At 44.0% G+C, this 20,527-nt stretch overlaps 1 protein-coding gene across 3 annotated transcripts in view; it reads left to right on the plus strand.

Moving 5' to 3' along the window:
• Positions 1–6,888: 6,888 nt before the first annotated feature.
• PTPN1 (protein tyrosine phosphatase non-receptor type 1) overlaps positions 6,889–20,527 on the plus strand; it is a 74,066-nt gene continuing 60,427 nt past the window's right edge. For all 3 annotated transcript variants that reach the window (XM_065523300.1, XM_005569339.4, XM_045363127.2), the window contains exon 1: positions 6,889–7,118. Coding sequence is in view for 2 of the 3 variants with exons in the window: in XM_005569339.4 (XP_005569396.1) it covers positions 7,056–7,118 (63 nt within the window). In the remaining variant the exon portion in view is untranslated. The remainder of the gene's footprint in view (positions 7,119–20,527) is intronic.

The raw sequence follows: 20,527 nt of genomic DNA on the forward strand, positions 1-20,527 counted from the left end.
AAGAAGCCCTGTTATGTTCATTTCTAGAATCTTCTAAAACTGATAGGCTCTTCTGGGAATGATCTGTAGTGCAGGGAAGACAGCAATGAACCAAATCGACTTAGTCTCTTTCTTTAAGAAGTTTACATTTACTGGCAGATACAGATGATAAACACATAAAACAAATATACAACATCATATCACATGGTAACACTAGGGAAAAAATAAGTCATTAAATGCCTGGTAAGTGCCAAGAAGAAAAAGGAATAGAGTGATAGAGCACTGTTTATTAGAAGTGGTCAGAAGGGGGCTCTCTGAGGAAGCGACATGTCATTAGAGACGCAGTAAGGCTCATTCAGGATCACAAGCTCTTAAAACTGTGCCATCTCCCAGGAAGAAGATCAGGACCAATTTTTCCAGGAAACTTGCTGACCTCACTAAGTCGGGAGTCAGTGATCTGTTGGAGGCTTGGTAAACAGCCATCCTTCTCTACTGACGACTCTTAGGACATTTAAAAAAGTTTAATGGGTCATTGATTTGTAGTGCTGATTTCCTCCATTAGCTAAATCCATGAAGGAAAGGCTGGAGAAGCCGCGTGAGACCATTCCTCAGGCCTGCCTGCCAGGAAAAGGTTTTAGCCATCATGTCACATGATCATTTGTCTATTTCTAACCAGTCATCACTAAAGATTCCCAATAACCACCATCACATCACTGGAAGATCCCAGGGCATGGCTGCTTCTAGGTCAGGCCTTGGCAGGGAAGTGCCAGAGCTTTGCAGGTCAACACCAAGCCTCAGAGAGTCAGGGTAGACCTTGAGTTCCTCCTCTCAACCAAATATCAAGGAGACAGACAAGAAGTCGAGGTCCCTGCCCTCCTAGAACATGACAATGAGGGGCAGGAGAAGAAAACAAGTCAGCAAATAAATAAGACACAGATGAGTGCTAGGAGCCACCAGAAGCTAGAACAGGAAAGAGAGGATCCTCCCCTAAAGAGTGACTGGGGACTATTTTAGGGAAGGTGGTCAGGGAAGACCTGTTCGGGGAGGTAACATTTGACCTGAGACCTGAAAGCTGAGAAGATCTGCAAGAAGTGTGATCCAGGCAGAAGGAACAGCTGGTGCAAAGGTCCTGGCCTGGGAGCCAGCCCCAAATATTTGGAGATACACCTGAGATTGCAGGGAAGTAAGCGAGGGGACACAGTGAGGGGCCAAGTCACGTGGGCCTTGTGGGCCAGGATTAGACATAATTTGGGTTTTCTTCTAAGTAGGATGGGAAACTGTCAGAGGATTTTGCATAGGAGGGCTTCATGATCGAAATATTAAAAGCTATGTACACAATGAATGGAAGGGCAAATTAACTGGTACCTGAAATTAGGGGTTTCATTCAGGATCAATATTTGTGGCAAGGTTTTACTCTCTGCCACTATAGTAGATTGAGTGGAGGCCTCCAAAAAGATATGTCCAAGTCCCTGTACCTATAAATGTGACCTGTTTGGAAAAAGGGTCTTTGCGCATGTAAGAAATTTAAGGATCTTGAGAGGGGATTGCCAAATCGTTCTGGATAGGATGAGCCCTGAATCCAAAGAGGAACAAGGCAGAGGGAAATGGCACAGGCAGAACAGGATATACAGAGAAGAAAGTCTGCCAAGACAGAGGCAGGGATCAGAGTGAGGCAGCCACAAGCCAAGGAATGACTGGAGCTACCAGAAGCTGGAGGAGGCAAAGGATGACCCTCCCCTGGAGCCTTCAGAGGGACCAACACACTGTCAACACCTTGATTTTGGACTCTGGGCCTCAAGAACTATGAGAGAATAAATTTCTGTTATTTGAAGCCACCAAATTTGTGGTAATTTGTTACAGCAGCCACTGGAAACAAGTACAGCCTCTAAACAGCCCAAACTTGGACCCTGCTTGAGGCTGCCTCCAACTCCCCTCTCCCCCACCAAGACCCGGTGTATAGCTTTGCCCCCATTCAAAGGCTACTTCAGGCTGGGTGCAGTGGCTTATACCTGTAATCCCAGCACTTCAGGAGGCCGAGGCAGGCAGGTCACCTGAGGTCAGGAGTTCGAGACCAGCCTGGTCAACATGGCAAAACTCCATCTCTACTAAAGGTACAAAAATCAGCTGTGCATGATGGCACACACCTATAACCTCAGCTACTAGGGAGGCTGAGGCAGGGGAATCACTTGAACCTGGGAGGTGGAGGTTGCAGTGAGCCAAGATCACGCCATTGCACTCCAGCCTGGGTGACAGAACAAGACTCTATCTTTTTTTTTTTTTTTTTTTTTTTTGAGGCGGAGTCTCGCTCTGTCGCCCAGGCTGGAGTGCAGTGGCACGATCTCGGCTCACTGCAAGCTCCGCCTCCCGGGTTCCCGCCATTCTCCTGCCTCAGCCTCCCGAGTAGCTGGGACTACAGGCGCCGCCACCACGCCCGGCTAATTTTTTTGTATTTTTAGTGGAGACGGGGTTTCATTGTGTTAGCCAGGATGGTCTCGATCTCCTGACCTCGTGATCCGCCCGTCTCGGCCTCCCAAAGTGCTGGGATTACAGGCTTGAGCCACCGCGCCCGGCCAAGACCCTATCTTAAACAAAACGAAACAAAACAAAAAAGGCTTCTCCAGTCACTGGGTGGCACCCGCTGCAGGCGTGAGGGCCACTTGGGCTCAGGATGGGCATTTATTTACTTACTTAGCTTGACATACAGGGATAGGAATGAACCAACTCTGTTTTCGTTCCAGGATGCTCCCAGGGTTGTGAGTTCCAGACAAACTAGAACTCAAAAAGAATAAGGGTATAAGGGCGGGAGGAGCACAGGAGTCTGGACGGTCACTTAAAGGAACTAAGACTTCAATTAGGCAGCTTCCAAGTGTGGCAGCTCCCACAGTTTTCACTGGAATGGGCATCTTTTGTTCAATTTTCCCCTATGGAATGCTTGCTTTCTAAAGATGTTGGTGATCAAGTTAATTGCATGTATTCAGTAACATTTCTTTTTTTTTTTTTTTTTTTTGAGACGGAGTCTCGCTCTGTCGCCCAGGCTGGAGTGCAGTGGCCGGATCTCAGCTCACTGCAAGTTCCGCCTCCCGGGTTTACGCCATTCTCCTGCCTCAGCCTCCCGAGTAGCTGGGACTACAGGCGCCCGCCACCTCGCCCGGCTAGTTTTTTTTTGTATTTTTTAGTAGAGACGGGGTTTCACCGTGTTAGCCAGGATGGTCTTGATCTCCTGACCTTGTGATCCGCCCTTCTCGGCCTCCCAAAGTGCTGGGATTACAGGCTTGAGCCACCGTGCCCGGCCCAATAACATTTCATTTATCTCCTTTATTTGCTATTATTTAAAGATATGTAGTAATGACAGTTAATATTTATTTAGCCACTCAGTATACTAAGAGCATGATATGTACTCATCCAATCTTCACATCAGCCCTATGAGGTGGGCACTTTTATTATCTCTGTTTTACAAAGGAGAGCAGAGATCAGAGATTAATGAAAATTTGCCCAAGCTTGCACCACTAGTATTTATTCAGTTGGAACTTGGACCCACAAAGCCTGGCTCCGAAGCAAGCTCTGGAGACCAGGTTAGAATGCAGGTTTCCATACCAATGTGCAATGCTACTCTGGACAAGTAATTTTGCCTCTCTGTGCCTCAGTTTCCTCATCTCTCTTTTTTTTTTTTTTTTTTTTTTAAGACAGAGTCTTGCTCTGTCACCCAGGCCCGAGTGCAGTGGTGTGATCTTGGCTCACTGCAACCTCCGCCTCCCAGGTTCAAGCAATTCTCCTATCTCAGCCTCCCGAGTAGCTGGGTCTACAATCACACACCACCATGGCTGGCTAAGTAGAGATGGGGTTTCACCATATTGGTCAGGCTGGTGTTGAACTCCTGACCTCAGGTGATCCCCTACCCTTACTTAGCCTCCCAAAGTGCTGGGATTACAGGCATGAGCCACCGCACCCGGTCCCCCCTCATCTAATTTTTTATTTTTATTTATTTTACTATTTATTTATTTATTTATTTTTTGAATGGTATGTTGCTCCCGTCGCACAGGCTGGAGTGCAGTGGTTCAATCTCAGCTCACTGTAACCTCCACTTCCCAGGTTCAAGCCATTCTCCTTTCTCAGCCTCCCAATTAGCTGGGATTACAGGTGTGTACCACCACACCCGTCTATTTTTTGTATTTTTAGTAGAGATGGGCTTTCACCATGTTGGCCAGTCTTGTCTTGAACTCCTGACCTTAGGTGATCCACCCGCCTCAGCCTCCCAAAGTGCTAGGATTACAGGTGTGAGCCACCGCGCCTGGCCTATTTTTATTTTTATTTTTTTGAGACAGGGTCTCACTCCATCATCCAGGCTAGAGTGCAGTGGTATGATCATGGCTCACTGCAGCCTCAATCTCCCAGTCTCAAGTGATCCTCCCACCTCAGCCTCCTGAGTAGCTGGGACTACAGGTGCACGCCACCACATATGGCTAATTTTTTTTGAGACAGGATCTCACTCTGTTGCCTGGGCTGGAGTGCAGTGGCACAATCTCAGCTCACTGCAGCCTCTGCCTCCCAGGTTCAAGTGATTCTTGTGCCTCAGCCTCCCGAGTAGCTGGGATTACAGGCATGCACCACCACATCCTGCTGATTTTTGTATTTTTGGTAGAGATGAGGTTTCACCATGCTTGTCAGGCTAGTCTTGAATTCCCGACCTCAAGTGATGCGCCCACCTCGGCCTCCCAAAGTGGTGGGATTACAGGTGTGAGCCATCACAGCCAGTCAGTTCCCTTGTCTATAAAATGGAAATAATAGCACCTGTATTGGAGGGTTGTTGTGGAGATTGAATGGGAATGTGTACTTAGAATTCCAGGCATAGTGCCTGCCACAAGCACTCAAGGAATGAGCTGGAATTCAGCTGATAATACCAGGCAGTGGCTCTGGGCAACACGGAATGAAGACAATTCTCTCTTCTAGGTTTTCAAACCTCCTGGAATTCACAACGTTCACATGACATGCCAGGCCCAGAGGGGGATGTTTAAACTAGAGCCTGCAGGAAAGCAACCTGACCAACCTGCTCATGGGTGCTTCAAGGATCACAGGTACCAGAATCAGCTGGAGTTGTTGGTGAAAATGCAGATTCCTGGCCTCATCCCTAGACCAAAGATATCGGAATGATTTGGAGATGGGTCCAGGAACCTGCATTATTCAACACACTTCCCAGGTGATTGTAAATGTCAAAAGACAAAATTATAACAAATTTTTAGTTTAAACATCTTAATTGGCTTCATTTGTGATTCTAGAATCGGGCAAGACTTCATTCCACAAAGCAGCACAAGTGTCCCAATGAGCTGAGCAGAGGAGGTTGGTTTTATAGACAGAAAAGGGCTGAAAAAAGCAGAAACAAAGAACAAAAAGCAGATTGGTCATTTCAAAGTTACTTTCCTTGTAAGGCAGGAACAGGGAAAGAGAACAAGAGAGAAATAACTGATTGGTTCGCATCGGGTTACTTCAGGTTACTTTTGTTGTAAGGATTAAAGCAAAGCGAACTTCATTATGTTGATTAAAACGGTCTGTTTGGGAAATCAGGGTGTGTATCTCTCTTCTGATTTCAGGAAAGGTTATCAGTCTGATGATGCAGAACTTTAGCATGAGTGACTCCATTTTGATTTTTAGTGTAGTCTGTTGGGACCCTATGCCAGAACTTTTTCTGTTTGTTTGTTTCGCTCTTGTTGCCCAGGCTGGAGTGCAGTGGAGCTATCTCGGCTCACTGCAACCTCCGCCTCCAGGGTTCAAGCGATTCTCCTGCCTCAGCCTCCCAAGTAGCTGGGATTACAGGCATGCACCACCACGCCCGGTTACTTTTTTTTTTTTTTTTGGTAGAAACCGGGTTTCACCATGTTGGTCAGGCTGGTCTGGGACTCCTGACCTCAGCTGATCCACCTGCCTCGGCCTCCCAAAGTGTTAGGATTACAGGTGTGAGCCACCGCACCCAGCCCTTTTTTTTTTTTTTAAGACAGGGTCTCGCTCTGTCACCCAAGGTGGAGTGCAGTGGCGCCAAAACAGCTCACTGCAGCTTCCACCTTCTGGGCTCAGGTGATCATCCTGCCTCAGTCCCCAGCAGCTGGGCCCCACCACACCGGCTAATTTTTTAACTTTTAGTAGTGACGAGTTCTCATTATGTTACCCAGGCTGGTCTGGAACTCCTGGCCTCAAGGCATCCGCCTGCCTCTGCCTCCCAAAGTGCTGGGATTACAGACATAAGCCACCGCGCCTGGGCTCCTATGATTTTTATTTAACATAACGCACCGTGGAATTTGTGCTCTGCTTAGTTCAGTCTGAGCAGGAGTTCCTTGATACTCTGGGAAACACTTAAAATCCTTCCATCCCTATCCATTCATTCCTGCATCACCCAAGTGGAAATTCTGCGTTTCAGACAGGGACACTACCCTTAGAGAGTAGTGGGTTCCCCAGCAGCGTGGTGAAACATGACACTGAGTTTCATGAAAAGAGGGCAGACATCTGGCCAGAGCTGGGAGGCAGGAAATAGAGCACGGTGCCCTCCGCCCATACTCCAGGTTGGATTACCGAGGCCGGGGCCCAGGCCCTGCAGGAAAGGAGGTGCATGACTACTTTAAGGCCACTCACTCTGTGACTCAACGGGCCGGGTGGAGGCTGGAACTCAAGGCCCTCCCGGGCCTGGAGAGCCCACGCGCCGTGGGCAGGGCTCCCGGGGTCGCCTAAGCAACGGGCGCGCGCCACGCCCGAGCCCAAAGCCCCGGAGCGGAGGAGGGAGCGCGCGCAATTAGATATCTCGCGGTGCTGGGGCCACTTCCCCTAGCACCTCCCCCGGCTCCTCCCCGCGGAAGTGCTTGTCGACATTTTCGATCGCTGATTGGTCCTTCTGCTCGGGGGCGGAGCCCCTGGCAGGCGCGGTGCGTAGTTCCGGCTGCCGGTTGACATGAAGAAGCCGCGGCGGCTAGGGCGGCGGTAGCGGCAGCAGTCGGTGCTTGCTGCGGACCTCAGGGCTAAGAGCGCGACGCGGCCTACAGCGGCGGACTGCGCAGTGGGCCGAGAAGGAGGCGCAGCAGCCGCCCTGGCCCGTCATGGAGATGGAAAAGGAGTTCGAGCAGATCGACAAGTCCGGGAGCTGGGCGGCCATTTACCAGGTGCGGGAGCGCCGCGGAGCGTGGCGGGCCCTTCGCTTAGGCCGCTTGAACATCCCCTCAGACTCCCAGGCTCCAGACTCCCTCTGGGTCTTGCCCTCTGCCTCGCTCCTCCTGCTTGAGGATTCGATGGGACAGCGACGCACTGCGTCCCCCCCCCCCCCCTTTTGTCCCCGGGGTGGGCCTGTTTCTCGCCGCAGCCTCGGAGCCCCCTTCGATCCCCCACCTCCCTCCTGTTCTGCAGCCCGGGTGATCTCTCAAGCCGGGGATCGCCTGTCTGTGCTCAACGCGAATCCCTCGCACCCCGACCCCGCCCCCTGCCTGTCCACTCTTTGTCCCCTGGGGTGATTTAGCACCCCCACTGTTTCCTTTTCTGGACTGGACCACCTCAGACTCTCTTCCTTTGTCTCCCTGGGGAAAAAGGTTACTCCCCCCCTCCCTCCTTCACATTTCCTTTTCCCTAGTCTCAGTGTGCGTCGAGTCCCAGGGATGACTGTCCCCTTCCCCCTTTCTGTTCATTCATTTATTGGATAGGAGTTGGCGAGCTTATTCTGTGCTAGGCACCGCTTAGGCATTGGAGATGGTGTTTGCTAAACAGGACAGGCAAGATGCTAGCCTTAGTGGAGCGTAGAGTCGAATAGGGCAATCAAACACAAAAGCAAATAATTTCAGATAGAGACAAGTGCTGTGAAGAGAACGAATTCCTAACGGGGTACAGGGTGACTGCATAGAAAGCCGGCTACCTTAGAGAAGGGGATCAGGGAAGGCCTGTCAAAGGAAGAGACATTTGCTTTGTGAGCTGAACCAAAAGGAGCAGAAAACCATGATAATATGGGGCTAAAGAACCTTCTAGCCAGGAGGCCTGCGGTACCCACTCCATTGGGGCCATGATATTATCCTTTCAGGCAGGGAATCAGGAAGGTTAACGTTTTAACCCTCTCTAAAATAGCGTCTTTCCTCAGTGAGCAGCTTAGTCTTTGGTCATGGCAGAGATGACCTTGTCTTAGGAGTCTTCATCTCCTTGTGTGTTAAAAAGTTAGGAAAGTAGGATTTCTCATAGATCTGTAAAACAAATAGTTAAAAACACAAAGAGCTCTTCCTTTCACAAGCAGCTAAATCCTCTGAAGAAAATACATACTCCCAATTAAATGTCATTGCGGGGGTTGTGAAGATATACTAAAACCACACTTGCACAGTATCTTAAGCGATATACAGAATAGAGAGATTTTGTTACTTGTGTAAAGGGAGACGGCAGTTGATTCTGGTTTCAGCTTATAGGCTCAAAAGGCAAATTGTGAGATCCATCAGCTGTAGTATTAAAATCTATTTTGAGCACTGCTTAGAAAGGAAAAAAGGTTTAAGCAGTTCTTTGGTATGCTTGACTAACAAAAGCCTTTTTTTGGCAGCCTTGATTTTCATGTGGATTTACATCAAGCTTATTTGACAGGACTCTTTTTATTTGAACTGTAGTGTGTATATTAGTTTCTGCTAGACTAATATTTCTAACCACTGTAATCTATATACTAATAAGTATGATTGATCAGTATATAAAATTTGTATGCCATATCTGGTCTCTGAATTAGTTGAATGAATTCCACAAGTGACTTTGAGAATGTGTAGACAAATTTTCTGCATCAGTTTAATGCAGTAGAGTCTAAAGTGCCTTTAAATGAAAATTGTTGATCTGAAGTGTTGGAGTTGATTATGATACATCCCATCACAGTGGAAGCATTGTGGAGAAGTCTTTCCACTGAAACTGACTGAGTTGACAACAAGAAATACGTATTGTAACTTAGTTCTTAGTTGAATTTTATTTCTTACAATTTAAAGCCAGAGTGGGCTGACCTGTCACCCAAGCATTGTTAAAACTGTATTAAGCATGCAACTAGCATGGAGTGTGTCAGTCTTCAATTCATTTCCTTCATTGTTCATAAGTTTTTCTGCCATAAGTAAACTCCACAAGTTAGTCAAGGTGTTGAGATTTTCCCTGTTTCTTAATGGATTGCCACATTCCCGGAGGTAGTTTCTTTTGGTCTTGGAGAATTGTCACGGAGGGCTTTTCTCACCTCCACTGTATGGGTATTTTTCTTTTCTAGAATCTTGAAATCAGAAGCTTTTCTCCTTTCTAAGTGTAAAAGTAACTCTTTGTCATACAACTGTAGGGTTTTCTGAAACAGAGTTCAAATGACCTTGAGTCTAAAGTGGCTGACTTTCCAAGGTGTGTATCAGTTTACCAAAACCATTATTTTTCAGAGATTCAAAGAAATGTGTTTACAATTGATAGAAAATGGAAGGTTAAAAAATTAATATTTTATAGATGTCGAAATGAGGGCAGCCTTATACAAAGTCATACTTTGAGCTTGCCTAGCCTATTGTGATTAGAGAAATAATGTAATTTTTGCTTACAACTTGGTAAACAGGTCAGTTATTCTAACTTATTTTCTAATTAGAACAAAAAGATGTAAAAACTTGAAAACTATTGGGGAAAGAATCAAGAGTGAAGAGGACTTTTGAGTGCTGAGGAATGTGGTGGCTTAGAAAACAAATTTTCAGGCAGAGATTCTTTGCTAGGTCAATTTGATAAAGTGAGCATAACCGTATTTTTAATGAATAGCATAGATGCTAGTAAGCATCTAGGTCTACAAAAAGTCAGCTTTGATAGTGTATATAGATGGCTTTAAAGACATTGTTTTCTAGCATTTAAGCACTTTCAGATCATCCCGTTGCTAGATTGGGCCTAGCTGTCTAAGAGGAGAGAGCGAGCCCAGATGAGGAAAATAGATTGGTTTTACTGAGCTAGAATGAGAGGAGAGAGGGTTGAGTGAATGAAAAGAATAGCTCATGTGCTGCCCTCCATCTGTAGTTTAAGAGGGGTTGGGTCCGGTGTTTTGCTTGTTTTCTCATCTGTAAATTCTTTGATTCTCTGACACCATTCACTATATTTCAGTGTGAATGATTTGATTGTTTCAGATAAAGGGGACTGCAATAGTAGCTTGTGACATGAAGGCAAGATTTATTCATGTTAGAGGCAGGCTTTGTAAAATGGGCCACTCTTCCAGTTGACATTTGTTTTTATAGCTGTTTTCATTATGAAATACAATCTAATGCCGGACTAGGTTAAAACTGTGTAACAATAATTCACTAAAATTCCTTACTGATACACAGCTTATGTTGTTATATTCCAAAAAGATGAATATTAAAATTTGCCAATAACGTTTACTTAAATACCATTTTCTTCAGAGGAAAAAAAAACTATTTTATGCAAAGGAGAAAGACCTATACACTATGACTCACTTCACTTAAAAAAAAAAAGACAACGGAAATGACATGGAGAGACTGGGAAGTTCTAGTCATCTTGAGTGACCCATTAGATCTAAATGTTCTTGTTTAGCCCTGGTTTGAGTGAACTAAATTTAGGTGTCTGATCAGTACTTTGGAAATGGTGTAAATACCTTTGTAATTGTCTGGACTGATATTAAATTAACTGGGAACACAAGTAGAAATAGTGAAGGGAAGAACTTTTTGCTATTGTTATTTGACATCACTGGCATTTTTATAGGAATACTTTGATGTTTTTGGAAGTAAGTAAACCATACCAGATGGTTCCAAAAAGTCAGTTGGGGGGTAATGGTAATGCCGCTTTTTCTTAGCCTCAAGTTATCTGCCGTTGCTTCTCCTCCATTTTGCATTTTATCATGAATAGCTCCTCAAAACCTATTAAAATACCTAGTATTGAATAATGTAATTGAATGTGTACTGAATTTCACAGTAGAAATGAATAAGAAATTTCCTGTGGAGGTTTTTTGACTTAGCTACTGAAATAATGGCCTTTTCTTTTGTGATTCTTTCCCTTTTCTCTTTGTTAAAGAAAACTGTCCTCTGATCTTGTAGATTACAGAATCCTTTTGGCAATTTTTGTTCCTAGCAGTGCTTTTTCTTTCTTTCTTTTTAAAAATAGAGATGGGGTTTTGCTGTGTTGCCCAGGTTGGTCTTGAACTCCTGGCTTCAAGCGATCCTCCCACCTTGGCCTCCCGAAGTTGGGATTGCAGGCGTGAGCCACCATGCCTGGCTTACAGGTACTTTCTCTGAGGCCTGCCTGAGCCTATATATATTTTGCACAATTTGACATTCCTCCCTACAGTGTTTATGCTGATTTGTTTCTGGTAACAACTACTACTGGCAAATAGGCTGGGCATGTTGCTTTATGCTGCCCCTGTTCAGGAAAATTGGAATTCTAGCTGGGTCATTGTTCCCAGATGATGTAGTTTGGCACCAGCCATTCCATGTTCACATTTTGAGTATCCAGAAGGGTTGGGGACTTTGGAGTATGATGATTCCCTCTGCCACATTTCATTGGTTGGTTACTATGGCATCCTTTCCACCACGCTAGTAGTCTAGGTTCTCAGATGTTGCTTATGAGCCTGCAATGGTTTCTAGTTTCACACTGCAGAAATGATTGAAACCGGTTACCCGTTAATATGGTCCCATCATCACTAGAGTAATTAATTGTTCTAAAACCAGACCTGAGCCTGTCACTCCTCTGTGTAACTACTTCTGATTCTTTCATAACGCTTGTAAAGTCCAAACTCCTCCTTAGCATGGCAGCCAGCTTCCAGTCCTTGCCTCCCATGTGGCTTCCATTCTAGCCAGACAAGAAAAGGCAGCATTCTCCAAACTCATCCTCACCCTTCATTCCTCTATACCTTTGCTAAGTACTTTGTTGAGGATGCCTCTCCCATTCAGTCTAGCTTGCGTCTTCCAGCTCAAATGTGTGCTTCCTTGCACCGGAGTTTTACTCCATCACCTGTGTGTTTTCATACAAGCTGGCACATATCTCTTCTAAAGTCCTGCTGTCATTGTAGCTACGTCTGTAAAATTTTTAAAAAAATTTTTATAAAGTCAAGGTCTCACTATATTGCCCAGGCTGGTCTCAAACTCCTGGGCTCAAGCAAACCTCCTGCTTTGGCCTCCCAAAGTGCTGGGATCATAGGTATGAGACACTGTGCCCGCTGTAGCTGCTACTTTATATCCCAGGTCTATCTCCAGCGGAGCCCAAGCTTCCCGAGGCCACCTGTTCTATCTTTCTCATTCATCTCGAAGTCCTCTGCTCCTGGCACAGAGTAGGTACCTAACAGAAGTTGGGATTGAATTGGTGGTCAGTACTTTGCTAGCCTGATGGTATAAAGATGTACAAAACATGGTTCCTGGCTCCCACTCTAGGGGGGCAATGATGGAGACTAATAGATTAGCCCACATTAGTACCAATAGCAGAGGTCACTCTGGGAGAAAGTCCTAGCACATTTTGAATCATGGCCTAATGAGGTAATTTAGTATTGCCTGCTGTAGTGGCTTTGGAAGAAAGGCTGGCATTCTTATCCAGTAGAAGCTGATACCACTGATTTGTTTCACAGAAGCTTTAAATGTAACAATAAATTTGTACTTGGCCTAAGGTGAACCTTACAGGCAACTTGGAGGTAATATGTTTGTCTCTCTAAGAATTGTTGAATTCCTCTGCCGTCATCACTCCTCACTGGTTCTCACAAGCCTTCTAGCGGGCTTTTGCATGTGGTTGGTTTGTAAAATATTTTTTGATTTTGGGATATAAAATATAGTTCGCCATAAAATAGTGACCGTTACCAAGTCTTTGATTTTTTTTTTTTTTCGAACTATAAATGGTAATGACACTTTTTGGCCTTTGATCAGACCACCCTTAGGGCCAAGAGAGTAGTTTCATGTTTTGCTTTTTCTAGTGTCCCCTGTGTCTGGGTATAGTTGTAGTCTCAGCTGTCATACTAACAGTGCTGAGTGAGTCCCTTACTTTCTTTGGGTTTTGATTTCTCCCTTTGTCAAAGTGATCCTGGACTAACAGATCGTTAAGTTCAGGTCAAGTAATAAAAATCTTTAATGTACTCACAAATAGAATTTAATGTTCCTGAATACTCCTTGTAAACACTGCAGCGGTTACTCAGTTTGGTAAGGTGTGGGTGGGTACGATTAGGCTCAAAAATTTATAGGAGGTTTGTGAGTATAGTTAACAACTCAAAAGAATGGGGTGTTTTTTCCCAAGGGGCATGAAACGTTTTTGATAAATGGAGTTCATTTGACTTAGTAATGTGGGAAAATGAGTAGCCCTGACACGGACGCTGTCCCTTTGCAGTTTTTCTCTCAAGTAGCAATTGGGTGGCTTTTCCTGTAAAAGATAGAGGAACTGATTCTTGAGAATTTACGAAAGCTTCAACCCTAACTAGGTACGCAAAGAATAGCTGCCCTTTATGTTGTAATTTTAGGAGGAAACCTAAATCTGGTCTAAGTTTCATTTGAATAATATGATAGTTGACACATCTGCTATATTTGAGAAGAAAGTACCTAAGTCTCCAGGATTTTAGAAATAATGCTTTACTTTGTGTAGAAATGGTCTTCAGAGTTTACTAGCTGGTGCCCTCTCCTTTTTCAAAGCAGCTTGACATAATCATGAGTATCTTGCTGACAGCTTGTAAATTTTGATTGTATGAAAACTGGAAACAAGTCCATTTCACATGGAAGATTCCCTCCTGCCCTGAAACAACCAAAGAAAACTGTAGCCATCAAATCTATTGATGTCTGCGCTTTGGTACAAGTCACACTACAAATAAAATAATACCAAGTACTTATAAATTTATTTATAAAGTCCTTTTAAAATTTATTTTTTTAATACTTTTTTTTTTTTTTGAGATAGGATCTTGCTCTGTCATCCAGGCTGGAGTGCAGTGGCACAATCTTGGCTCACTGCAACCTCCACCTCCTGGGTTCAAGTGATCCTCGCACCTCCGCCTCCCAAGTAGCTGGGACTATGGGCATGTGCCATCACGGCCAGCTAACTTTTGTATTTTTTTTGGAGTAGAGATGGGATTTTGCTGTGTTGCCCAGGCTGGTGTTGAACTCCTGGGCTTAAGCCATCTGTCTGCCCCAGGCTCCCAAAGTGTTGGAATTACAGGCTGAGCTGCTGTGCCCGGCCCAATCCTTTTTTTAAGAGACAAATGGGTGACATGGTTCGATATACTGAATGCTTATGGTTTTACCAAGGCAGTAAGGTTTTATGGATACCCTATGGTAATTAGATAGAATTAGTGCTCTGAAGTCAGCTCTGTAATATGGACTCAGAGTAAACATGGCAAAGGGACACTTAAGGTCTACATTTTCTCTGAGAAATAAACATATTCTTTACTACTCTGAATCTAGTGCTGGAAAATTCTAAATCCTTCTTGAGGATTAACCACTTGTTGAAGTAAAGTTTTGGGCCCCAAGTAGGCTTGTGTCCCTGTCTCCTTGTCTTTACTTTTCAGATATTTCTTCCTAGAGACTGAGGTATGTTTTACTTTCACAGATGAAGAAGGAAGCCTCGGCTGTGTTTGTGGCTTTTGTGGGTGAGCAACGTCATTCGCAAAGATAAGATGAGCATAGCAAAACTAGGTCTTCAAAATAATTTTAAAAAATTTCTTAGTGATTAGAAAAGGAAAACTCTTCCCTTATCTCTGTTAAGAAATGTTTTTCGACATTTTTTCTTTCTTAATGGATCTTTTATTGGCACATCTCTTCCTTTTGCAGAATCTTACTTAAAAGTCACCATGTTAAATTATAGCAAACAGCTTAGCTAATTTTTATTCAGATGGGCACTGGTTACAGGATTGTACACTATTGCGAATTTCTTACAGGAAAGTGAACATCAACTAATTACTCCAAATAGAGTTCTCTTACAAACGTGGGTTACTTAAAAATGTCTAAGGATGAAGTCACTTCTGAATATAACTTCACTCGAGAACAGATAAGCAAACTGCATTTAGCATAACGTGGTAAATTAGCTTTAATTCTCCTTGATGGTTGAATATTTGTCACTGTCAACTACTGTTTTACTTTTCAAATAGTCAGGACTTAGTTTGCTTCTGTAAGGATAAAGGGAAAATACGCCTTCACTGAGTCATAAATATTTTTGTGGCTAACTTTTGCATAGAGAAAAGCGGCCTCTAAGAAGGTACCCTGTGAATTTTTTTTCGGGCCTGGGGAGGGAATATCATTTTTTGGTTTGTTGTTGTTGTCATTGTTTTGCTTTGTTGTTTTTTACTCTGATCTGAACTGTATCTTGACAGGACTTTTGAGTTAAGAGCATTACTATTATTGTTCTCCACTACCTGGACGCTGCCTCCCTGTTGCCAGAGTGTTAAGGATCATCCTCCGAGGTGGGGTGAGGCAGAATGGGGCCAAGATCAGGAAGTTACATTAAGCTACATCAGGTTTATACAAGCACAGAACCAAATTTTTGGAGCAGTCCCCAGCGTGCAAGCTGGTTTAGCCACACCTAAGAGTTGCTCTTGAACATTCCTTGAGAATCCACATCCCTAGAATGCTGGGTTTTAATGGGCCCTTTTATGTACCTATCATGGTATCATTTCTGAGCATTTCTAAATATTCCTTCATGCCTTACTGACAGTTTTTCTTGGATAAATCTTAGGAATATTGGTGCCATTATCAGTATTTTGTTTGTCCTGTTCACACCACAAATAACTACCCAGGTCTGCTACTTGCCCCTATTTCTCTACCTGCTGATGAAAATGCTTTTGAAAGTTTGAGTAACAATGTTGGAGTGTGCACAGTGGTATTGGTAGGTTCTCTTCTCATCCTTAACCACTTGTTTTCATCCTTTGTGAGCTTGAAGTGTCTCCAAAAAATTTATCACAAAACTTACCAGACATAGTTAATACACTCAGAGAGAGAATCACTGAAAAAGTAGATGTAGTTTAACAAACCCAGTGACTTTTTTCCCCCAAGATTATATATTTGTCAACTAAGCCTCATTTTGCAACTTGTTCCACTACTCGAATGGTGACAAACTTTTGGTTTCCCAATAGACTTGGAAGATGTTGCTTTTGAAAGTAGGAAATAGATGGCTTTAGAAGATGGAAGAATACTTTGGTTTGAAGTGGGAGTGTGGTATGTCCTTAGCTGTCTGTGAAATGCAGCTGGAGATGGGTGTGGGCCTTCATCTTCATTTCCCATCTTCAGTTTGAGGAGGTAGTTACCTTTCTAACCACTTAAGAACTGCGTGGTACATGCTGTTTTATTTACAGTGCAAAACTGAGCTCCCGTGGTTTCCCTGGTGCTTGCTCGCCTTCACATTAATACAATGTCATTGTCTGGCAATGTTTACGTGCCAGGGTCCATGTTAGAAGGAGGAAAGGGTAGAGCTAAAGTTAAAGGGCGCAGCTGGCCTCCCACCTTTGGTTTTGTAAGTGCCTTTAAAGTTTGATTTTTGTAGGTTGATCATAAGGAAGTGATAAGTATGTTAAGTTATTTGCGGTTTTAGCTAATTTTAGTCTCTTTTTACAGCTTGCTTTGTATCCTTTGCCATTAAAACATGCTTTCTAGAAAGACAACTTTTGAATGTAGGACACAGTCTATATTCTATACTTGGCTACATTTCAAAAAATATTTTCTCAGTACTTTGGAAGTTGGACAGTTTGAAGCATAGTGACAGTATTTAAAAATCTTTGATTCCGGCCAGGCGCGGTGGCTCACGCCTGTAATCCCAGCACTTTGGGAGCCGAGGTGGGTGGATCACTTGAGGTTGGGAGTTCAAGACTGGCCTGACCAACATGGTGAAACCCTATCTCTACTAAAAATACAAAATTAGCTGAGCATGGTGGTGCATGCCTGTAATCCCAGCTACTTGGGAGGCTGAGGCAGGAGAATCACTTGAACCTGGGAGCCAGAGGTTGCCGGGAGCTGAGATCGCACCATTGCACTCCAGCCTCTGCAACAAGAGTGAAACTCCATCTCAAAAAAAAAAAAAAAAAAAAAAAACCTTGATTCCTTTGCTTTGTGACACTTCTACTTTTCCAGCAAGTAAATTCTTTCATACAGGTATGGAATTCTTGTTCCAAGTCAGTGGTTAAAAAGGCACAGTTGATATTAGAGGATTTTTAAAAGATTTTGACCATGCCTGCAATGTATAGAAGCAAGACTCTGCTGGGCTGTGTGTAGGAAACCTTCCCCAGCCTGTGCCCTTGGTTGATAGAACATTTTGCTCCTAAGGGTAGGTGCCTGTATCTGTCTCCAGTGTTGGTTAGTTTCACACAGAACAGTTGTGTTTCAGAGCTTTAGTCTCAAGCTGCCCTGCTCGCCTGAAGCAGCCACCCTGAACATGTGCACTACTCACAGGAGGGGACATGTGAGGTCATGGAAGAAGACAACTCAGGACACCGGGTTTGGATTGTGACTCTGCCTTTGACTGTTGTGGGATTTTGAGGAGTTACATACAAGATCTGTAAAATGTAGTCATTAGACTAGACAGCTATATAGCATTACCTGGGTCTCACATTCTACAAAGACACGGTCACAGGAGGAGACCAGAGCGTGGGGTGATCTTTCTGGAAAAAATGGCCTACTCATGCGGGATTTGGTAGCATTATGTGGCTTTTCCTGATCCCCCGATCTAAAAGTGGGACAGAACTTTAAAATTTCATACTAACTCAAATTAAAGCTTAAAAAAAACCATTATTTCCTTAAAAATAATAAAATGCCCTGTTGGGACATAAACCACATTATATTTTAAAATTCCTGAATGCCACATGGATGAATGTAGTTCCTTTTGAAATTCTTCTTTTGTCTAAAGAGGAATGTTGGATTTTGTAATTGGACTAAAAAATCTTCCATTTGAGAGAGAAACACACACAGTCTGTGGCATGTTCTACCCTTGTTCAGGATAAAACCCACTAATAGCTAACATTTATTGAATTCTGCGTTGTGCCTCAGGCACTGTGCAAAGTCCTTTACATGAAGCGCTATTTATTATATACTATCAATTGGTCTATAATAGCAGGAAATGTTTTAGGAGGACAGTGAGGTCTCAGGCCCTCAGTCTTCTCCTGTGTCCTGGATTCAACTTCACAATAGCACTGTGGCAGTGTGGCCATTGCTTCAGCTTCTAAATACATGGCTGTGAAGAAAGACAGGGGATTGTGCTAAGCCTCCCCGATTTATTAGGACATAGGAAGAGAGAGTTTGTAGTTTTTGACCTTTGCCTAGTTTTCTAACCTCTTACCTAGATGTCACAAATTGGCCACCGACAGTCATATTTTGCTTGCTTCACACAATGTTTTTTTAAAAAGAGAAGAGTTTAATTTGTGCCATCGTTTATAAATGAATCAGGAGAAATGACATGCAACTCTGGATTCTGGCCTCTCTCGAAAAATCTGAAAATCACACCATCTGATCCTGCACTGGCAGTGGTCTGCTGGACTGAGGGACACAACTCCTTTTGGATGGACATTTGTGTGTTCCAGAGTTTACCACAGTCCCACAGTGGGTCACGCTGTCCTTGTCGGTGTGCACTACCTAGCACTTGAGTTTGCAACCCCTACCCCAAGCTGGGTTTTCTCGTCAAGCTTGATGTTAATGTTATGTGATGCTTGGCCTTGTGTAGGTATTTGGTGTATTATCGTTCAATAAAATTGAAGCAAAGGGCTAAAGGGTTAGTGGCCTGAGGGAGTGCCCTTGACCGTAAAGTCCGGGATAAAATCGTTGGCCAGGTGCTCCTTCCCATCCTGCTCTTCCTCTTTTCTCTTTATCCTCAGCCCCCTTCTGCTATTTTGAGGAAGTTAGAAGCCACCACCATTTTTTCCCACCTCAGGCAACTGAGTGTGGCTGTATTTCTGTCGCATGTTCAGTTGTTTCCAGGAACTATTTTTGATGACCAACTTGAAGTTAAATTGGGTGGGCCTAATGGGAGCTGATAAAAGAATGACTTGCCCAAATATGCTTGCACCGAGACGACTACGAAGTAAGGTTTTTAATGACTTGTTTTGTGACTTGGTCAGGAGTGATACGATTTGTCATGTGTCCAGCTTCCTGACTAGATGGTTTCTCTACCTTGTCCTCATAGCCGTAAGAAAAGAAAATCCATACACAGGTTGCAGGGAGGAATGTATCTTGTTGAAGGTCTCTCCCTTTTAGCAACAGAAGTACATTTTATGTTGTAGGACATGCTTTTTCTTTGATCCTTCTTGAACACCTGTTACTCTATAGAGGTATGTCGTGTATGGCAAATTAGAACAAGCAATAGATAAGGATGATTCTTTACCATTATAACCCAGTCCAGGTCTTTATCCTAAGTTTTGTATCTTTCTCCAAAGGGAAAGGTATTTGTTTTTGTTTATTTATTTATTTATGAGACGGAGTTTTGTTCTTGTTGCCCAGGCTGGAGTGCAATGGCGCGATCTCGGCTCATGGCAACATCCGTCTCCTGAGTTCAAGTAATTCTCCTGCCTCAGCCTCCCGAGTAGCTGGGATTACAGGTGCCTGCCACCATGCCCGGCTAATTTTTTTTTTTTTTTTTTTGGTATTTTTAGTAGAGATAGGGTTTCATCATGTTGGCCAGGCTGGTCTTGAACTCCTGACCACCCGCCTCGGCCTCCCAAAGTGTTGGGATTACGGCATCAGCCACCGTGCCCGGCCAGGTATTTTTAATCTCTATGCCTTACTGTCTCAAATCAGGAGGATTTGGTGATTTATTGAATGTGGGGGAAGGGGAAGAAAAGGAAATGGAAGGAATGTTCCAGATTAGGGAAATAGATAGCTAGATGAAAGATGCAGCCCCTCACCAAGGTGGGGACACAGGAAAAGGAACAGGTGTGCAAAGAAGATGGTGATCTGGTTGTGAACATGTCAATAGAGGATGTCCAGGGGAAGCATCTGGTAGGTGGTGGGGTGTTTAAATATAGAACATTCGGAGAATGCTCCGAAGCTTCAGAGAACCCTTCTCAAAAGGACAAAAACAGCTCAGTGTTTTAGCACTCTGGGATAATATGGCATGACAGCATGGCTGCTTTATACTTTTTTGTGTATGTGAAATTAAAACCACTCCGGACCAATTTCTCTGTGAAGCTTTTTGTCCATCTTTCATTTGCTTTTCTACTCTAGATTGTAAGCTCCTTGCAGCCAGTGTCCATTGATTCAGTCATTCAACAAATAATACATGAACAACTACTAGGTACCAGGCTGTGTGCTGGGCAGTCAGGATATGTGGTGAGGAAGAAAAACTTGGTACCTGCCCTTAGGAAGTTCAGTAGTCCAGCAGACAAAGTGTCTGCATAAAGATAATCCCAGTTTACGGTGATAAGAACTCTTACAGGCTTAGGCTCCAGGTGCTGTGGGGATACTCAGGAAAGGGTATCTAATTGGGATTGGGAACAGGCAAAACAAAGAAAGGAAAGTGTATAAAGATAGTATCTAGTTGAAGTTCTGAAGGACAAGGAGGAGTGAGCCTGTATGTTCTCTGAGTCCCTCCCTAATCTGGGATTGACTTCTTGTCCGTCTCTGTTCATATTAAGTGTCACCTAGGCTTGAAAGGATGAGATCATATTTCACTTCCTTCCTCTTTG

Source organism: Macaca fascicularis, chromosome 10 (assembly GCF_037993035.2).
Source record: "Macaca fascicularis isolate 582-1 chromosome 10, T2T-MFA8v1.1".
NCBI lineage: Eukaryota > Metazoa > Chordata > Mammalia > Primates > Cercopithecidae > Macaca > Macaca fascicularis.